The 7,253-nt window shown below is 44.6% G+C and overlaps 1 protein-coding gene across 2 annotated transcripts in view; it reads left to right on the top strand.

Annotated features, from left to right (window-relative positions):
- The first annotated feature begins 215 nt into the window (after positions 1-215).
- Positions 216-7,253, top strand: part of Znf398 (zinc finger protein 398) — a 20,799-nt gene continuing 13,761 nt past the window's right edge. Inside the window, exons 1-2 of one of the 2 annotated variants that reach the window (XM_028784697.1) lie at positions 216-475; positions 5,328-5,723. In XM_028784697.1, coding sequence (XP_028640530.1) covers positions 452-475; positions 5,328-5,723 — 420 coding nt within the window. In that variant the 5' untranslated portion in view covers positions 216-451. The remainder of the gene's footprint in view (positions 476-5,327; positions 5,724-7,253) is intronic. The other variant, XM_028784698.1, reaches the window with a different exon arrangement.

Here is a 7,253-nt window from a genome sequence, read left to right as displayed (position 1 = left end):
CCTAGACACCGCTCCCTGGACCTTAAACTGCCTGGCATCTGCTGGGTCTTCTCAGATGGATGGGAAAATCATCCATGAGTAGGTGGGGTCTGCGTTCACCTAAACCCTTTCTCAGAAGCTGACCTCTGGGAAGGCGCTGCGAATGAGGGGGCCGCCAGGGGGCGCGCTGGCCCGGGAGGACCGACCGGAGGGCGGCGTGTCTAGGCCGGCAGAGCGCCTGCAGTACTCACTGCCCACAAAGCGGCAGCTGAGGGGCGGCTGCAGCCGGTGCGGCGTAGGCTGCGAGCGACTCAGTGACTCTGCGTCCCAGCGCCCCCGGAAGCCGGATTGCCGCGCGAGTGCTGTCAGAGCGAGCAACGCGAGACCGCTGCTTGTCGTCTGCCGAGAGCACTGAGCAGCCGGGCCTGCGTGTGGTGGCGACTCCCGGGACAGGACCGGGCAGCGGAGGGCCATGGCTGAGGCGACCGCCGCTCCGGTAAGGGCGCTGATGCACGGGCGTCTGTGTCACCCGGGCCTCGGGGGAGGCGAGGGGGCTGAGGACGGCCGCGGGCCTTGTCGCCCGCGTGGGTCTGCGGCTGTCGCTTGTCCTCAAGGGCTACCGCGGACGGCAGCGCCGGGCGACGCCGGGGGGAGCCGGGTCTGACGTTTCTAACCTACCCGCGCCGCGGTGCTTCGTGTCAGCCCGCAGAACGGGGAAGTGGGCTCGGGGTGTTTTTGAAATCCACCAGCCATTCTGTACAGCGGTGCGAGCTGTGGTTGCTAGGCGCGGCAGGACAGTCACCTGAGAGGCGGTGAAGGTAAAAGCCAAGGTGTGTCCTTCCAGACTGCGTGACGGTGGACAGCATCGCGCGCCCGCGCAGGCTGAGGCGCTGCGGGGACCTTGCAAGGCCGGCGGAGCGTAGGCTTAGCTGTTCGTGCGTGTGCTTGTTTGCTGCAGGCCTGCAGTGGGCCCAGCCGTGCATGCACACAGATAGATGCCAGGGCTACCAGGACAACCGGCACAGTCCCTGCACACAGCCATTAAGGAAGGGAATAGTTGTCTAATAGAACATTCTGCCCGGAAAGTATTGCTTTTGTTTGCCGCTTAAGAAGCCTTTGGTCGGCTCAAAGAGACTTTTTAGTAAGTCAGAAGTCAGACAGGTCGGCTGAGGAGTAGATAGAAAGTAAGAGAAGGAAGAAGAAACCAGGGGAGCAGCGAGGAGGGTTGGGGAACAGAGTAGAGGGAAATACCATCCTTACCCTTGAAGTTTAATTTTTCGTTTTTTTTTTTTGTTTTTTTTGTTTTTTGTTTTTTAGAGACAGGGTTTCTCTGTGTAGCCCTGGCTGTCCTGGAACTCACTCTGTAGACCAGGCTAGCCTCGAACTCTTGAACTCAGAGATCCGCCTGCCTCTGCCTCCCAAGTGCTGGGATTAAAGGCGTGCGCCACCACCGCCCGGCCGAAGTTTAATTTTTCAAGCCCCCCCACCCTTAAAAAGGATAATAGAGACCATCGTGTATGCGATAGGCATATGCTGAAAACTGGGCACAGACTTTTAGTTCACTAGTAGCCTTGTTTAGGAGGTTAAACCATAATGATGGCATGGTGGCTCACACAGGAGTTTGTTAGTGGAGGATCAGAAATTTTAGTATATGCTTAACCAAATAGCCAGATTGTGCGTCTTTTTAAAAAAAAAAAAAAAGGTAAAAAGTAAAAAGAGGAAATTAATTTCAGTGAATTCAGCGAAATGTTATTTAGCCCAATGTATGAAAATATCTTAATAGTAATATTATAAAACTATTAATGAGGTTTGATGCACAGGACATCTCAACTGAACTGATCACATTTAAAGTCCTCGATAATCACGTGGGATCAGTGGCTTTGGTACTGACCAGGGCAGGTCTGTTTTATGAAGAGGAATTTGGAAATACTGATATTTTTAATTTTAATTTTATGAACTATTTTTAGGGGAATGGAGAGATGGCTCAGCAGTTAAAAGTACCAATTGCTCTTGCAGAGGACCCTGGGTTGTTTCCTAACATTCACATGGTAGCTAACAAACAATCTGTAACTCCAGTTCCAAAGTATCTGATGCCCTCTTCTGATCCTTGAGGGCACCAGGCATGTACATGTTGCCACATACATACATGAAGGCAAGACACTGATATACGTAAATAAATCTAAATGATTTAAAAATATTTTTATTCTTTGAAAATTTAATAGAATGTATTTTGATCATTTCACCTACTGTTCCTAACTCCTCTTAGATTCACACCTCCCTCCTTCCCTCCCTCACAGTGTCCCCCAGTTTTGTGTCCTTATTTAAAAATGACCCATGAGGTCCAATTTGTACTTCTCATATACTTCTTGGTATAGGCTATCCACTGGAGTATGGTTGATTTACCAGGGGTCACACCCTTAAAAATTGGACTTTCCTTTCCCCAGAAGCTATCAGTTATCCATAACTCTGCAGTTATGAGTCGAGGCTCACGACCACCCCACACACACTTTCAATGCTATAGTGTTGACTAGCTTGATTTCATGATTTCGTGCAGGCAGCCACAGCTGATAGGAGTTCATGAGTGTGGCAGTCATGACCAGAAGAAACTATTTGGATCTAGTTCAGCCCTGGGTCTTAGACTCTTGATGCCCTTCTTCTTCAATGGTCCCTGAGTCTTGGGATTTGGGCAGTGGTATGGATGCCTCATTTTTGTAGAGCACTTCACTGATAATTTTTTACTACTGCTGACAAATTTTTTACTACTGCTGTTGCTGCTGCTGCTCCTCCTCCTACTACCACTACTACCACTACTGGGTCTTTTTGAGACAGTGTCTCACCTATGTAACTCTAACTGACCAATGTGTGGATCAGGCTGGCTTGAACTCACAGAAGTATTTCTACTTCTGCAAGTGCTAGAAACAAAGGCATGTGCCACCACACTAGCTGTTTTTTTTTGTTGTTGTTTTGTTTTGTTTTGTTTTGTTTTTGGTTTGCTTTTTAGTGTGCCTTATAAGGAGGATTGGTATTCAGAGTTCAAGTGGAGAGACTGGCTTTAAATAAGATGAAAGGTTTTTCTTTGAGAAAGAAAGAAAGCATGTATTATTACTGATAGGTTTGGTGTGGGAAGAAGTATGAATAAAAAAAGAGTTTAAGTCTAATTACTTCAATTTCCTTTTTTTTTTTTTCTTCTGGAGACAGGGGTTTTCTGTGTAGCCCTGACTGTCCTGGAATCTCTCTGTAGACCAGGCTGACCTTGAACTCACAGAGATCCTCCTGTCTCTGCCCTTCTAGTTCTGGGAATAATGTGTGTGCCACTACCACCTGGCTTACTTCAGTTTACTTACAGTAAGATATCATGTCATCTCTGGAGAGTAAGGGTGATGTCTGGATAAGTCTCTGCCCTCCCTGTGTGCTCCCAGAATCAGCATCCGTCACCTAAGAGTTTGCTTAAAGTACACCATCTCTGTTTCACACCTACTGAATGAAAATATGTATTTTAACTAGATTTGGGGTGTGTGTGTGTGTGTGTGTGTGTGTGTGTGTGTGTATGTGTATCAGGACTTGAAGTTAAGGTCTTGCTATCATAGCCCTTGCTGGCTTGGTACTCACTCTATAGCCAGACTGGACTGCAACTTAACAGCAGTTCTCCTGACTCAGTTTCCTCAGTGCAGAGGACAACTTGGGGGAGTTGATTCTCTTTTTCTGCCATTTGGATCCCAAAGATTGAGCTCAGATAATCAGGCTTTATTTACTGCAAGTGCCTTTTTCTGCTAAGCCATCTCACTGGCTGATGGCCCAGTCCTTTCTAGTTATTGTTGCACAGTAGTTTGAGAGTGTGTGGAAGCCTGGAGGGTACTAGGTAGTGTCAAGTGGCCCCACTGAGCACTGAGCATCAGGGTACGCTGACAGCATCTCCCATGGTTGTGTGATCTTCTTTTTAGGTTTACCTGACTGCTTGTAGAAGCAAACAAAATGTGAATGGTTCAGCTCATTCAGATTAGGAAGTCAGCTGAGCAAGTGAGGCTTAGAGACGGGAGTGAAATGGGGTTGAAAGTGGTCAGGCAGTGAAGAGAGCAAAGCCATGGACAGGTGGTAGGCCAGGAGCAAACGGAATCATCGCAGGACTGCAGCTATAGTTAATGAGTTGGAGGATGAAATGAGAAGAGGATAGTGCATGACATGGAAATAAATAGAAGGCCAGAGAGTGGTTTATCAGGTTCAGAGAATTAGGCTTAGTCCAACCTCCTATTGTACAGATTTCTTCCTTTGTGATACTCTTTGTTTCAAAGTACATTCAGTAATGAACAAACAGCCTGCCACTTTCTTGGAAAGAATCTAATTCAAACATTGTTACCAGTCTGAAAATTTTCCACGTATTTTTCTAGTCTGTCCTTGGAGTATAAGATTAAACAAACCTGTTCTATTTTATAACCCTCAAATACTTGAAAGTAGTTGTCATATTTTCTCTAGACTAGACACCCTCTGCTTGTTAAACCATGGTACAGTTGTAGTATATGAACTGAACTATAGACAGGGCTAGTGTATCAATTTAAAGGAGATTTGTCAGAGAGCCCTGAGGTCAGTGAAACCTGAAGAGAATTCTTGTGTACATTTGCCTTTTCCAGAGATAGAGAAGGCAATGAGCAACCTCAGCTTCTGGGCCTTAGAGGAAATGGACCATACTAACCTTAAGAAGCCAATTTATTATTCACTATCCTTCCCAATCCATTCTTGAACCATCTGAACAGTTCAATGGCTTTTGATGGCCACAGGCTTCAGAGCAACCAGGGTGGACACAAGCACTGTAAATGTACTAAAGTTATTTTGGTTACTATCAGCTGGCCAGTTAAGTAGTATTTTTTTTAATTTATATGAGTACACTGTAGCTGTCTTCAGACACACACCAGAAGCGTGCATCAGACCCCGTTACAGATGGTTGTGAGCCACCATATGGTTGCTGGGAATTGAACTTAGGACCTCTGGAAGAGTACTCAGTGCTCTTAATTGCTGAGCCATCTCTCCAGCTCAAGTAGTTTAGTGTGTGTGTGTGTGTGTGTGTGTGTGTGTGTGTGTGTGTTTTGTTTCTTTGTTTCTTTGTTTGTTTGTTTTTCCCCACCTCCCACCCCCCTGACAGTTTCTTCCTGTAGCCCTGGCTATCCTGGAACTTCCTCTGTAGAGCAGATGTCCTGGAACTCACAGAGTGCCACCTGCCTCTGTCTCACAAATACTGGGATTAGGCGTGTGTGCCACCATTGCCTGGGAGTTAAGTAGTTCTTATTTGGTTGTAGCTTAGAGTCTGGATTCCTTCTAACTCTCAATGTCTTGCCCCATCTCTCCGTTGCACATAGACTTCTGAATGGGACTCGGAATGCCTTACGTCCCTGCAGCCCCTTCCTCTTCCTACACCTCCAGCAGCAAATGAGGCACATCTGCAGACTGCAGCCATTTCTCTGTGGACAGTGGTGGCCGCTGTGCAGGCCATAGAGAGAAAGGTGGAGGTCCACAGCCGGCGACTCCTCCACCTAGAAGGCAGGACAGGGACAGCAGAGAAGAAACTAGCAGGCTGTGAAAAGACAGTGACAGAGCTTGGGAACCAGCTGGATGGCAAGTGGGCTGTGCTGGGGACCCTGCTGCAGGAGTACGGGCTGCTGCAGCGGCGGCTGGAGAACCTGGAGAACTTGTTGAGAAACAGGAACTTCTGGATCCTGCGGCTGCCCCCAGGTATTAAAGGAGATATCCCAAAGGTAATACCCCACTTCTAGGTTACAGCAGTACCGCTAGCTCAGACACTTGTAGTAAGAGGCTGTCAGTTACTTAGATATTTTTATTTTCTCTTAAGATTTCTTAGGTTAGTGGAACTGTGAAGGTGTTTTGTGTTTGTCTCTTTGAGAACTGTACTGTGTTAATGATATCTTTCTCTCTTTCTCTCTTTCTTTCTTTCTTTTTTTTTTTTTTTTTTTGAGATGGTCATGTAACCCAGGCTGACTTTGAACTGCTGATTTTTCTGCCTCTACCTCCTAAGCGGTAGGATTACAGACACGAGACACCAGTGGCTCGGTACACATTTACAGTGTCAAGCTTCCAGTGAGAAAACTCTTTCTAATCCATAGTTGGCTCTCTGGCAAATGAATTTTTTTCTCTTAATTTCTTTCACTTTTACATGTGTATGAGTCACTTCTCTCTTTGTTAAACTGCCACAATCTCAGTGAAAAAAGTGAGTTCAATATCATTTAAGTCATTTAATTTAAATTTTGTTGACAATTTTGGGGAAAAGTTGGAGGGAAGACTATGTATGGGATTATAGTCATGTGGTTATTACAAGGGCCAGGGTCATCTGTAAGTCTAGGCTGTCATTTATAGAACAAGCGTGCTGACATGCTAGTGCTGTCTTCTGAAGGAATTAGTTTAGAAAACAGGAAGTTTTGATGATCACTGTTGACAGTACTATGCCTAGTTTCCCGACATACTTGTTCGCTCATATTTTTTTTCATAGACACAGACTTTTAAAAATTATTTTAAAAATTATTTTTTTGTGAGGGAGGGTAGGCATGCCCTTATTCATAGCACTCTGGAAGCAGAGAAGGATCTTTGTGAGTTAAAGGACAGCCTGGTCTATGTAGTGGTTCTGGTACAGCCAGGAAGACATAGAGAGACTCAGTCTCAAAAAACCCAAAGCTATCTCTCTAACTCCTTTTATCCATCTATCTATCTATCTATCTATCTATCTATCTATCTATCTATCTATGTATCTATCTATCTATGTATCTATCCATCCATCTATCTATCTATCTATGTATCTATCTATCTATCTATCTATCTATGTATCCATCCATCTATCTATCTATCTATCTATCTATCTATGTATCTATCTATCTATCTATGTATCTATCTATCTATGTATCTATCTATCTATGTATCCATCTATCTATCTATCTATCTATCTACCTATGTATCCATCTATCTATCTATCTATCTATCTATCTATCTATCTATCTATCTATCTATCTATGTATCTATCTATCTATCTATCTATGTATCTATCTATCTATGTATCTATCTATCTATGTATCCATCTATCTATCTATCTATCTATCTATCTATCTATCTACCTATGTATCCATCTATCTATCTATCTATCTATCTATCTATCTATCTATCTATGTATGTATGTATCTATCTATCTATGTATCTATCTATCTATCTATCTACCTATGTATCCATCTATCTATCTATCTATCTATCTATCTATCTACCTATGTATCCATCTATCTATC

The sequence above is a fragment of the Grammomys surdaster genome, unplaced genomic scaffold, assembly GCF_004785775.1.
Source record: "Grammomys surdaster isolate TR1022 unplaced genomic scaffold, NIH_TR_1.0 124726, whole genome shotgun sequence".
Taxonomy (NCBI): Eukaryota; Metazoa; Chordata; class Mammalia; order Rodentia; family Muridae; genus Grammomys; species Grammomys surdaster.
The sequence above is the reverse complement of the archived record's forward strand: the minus strand, read 5'-3'. Positions and strand labels throughout refer to the sequence as shown.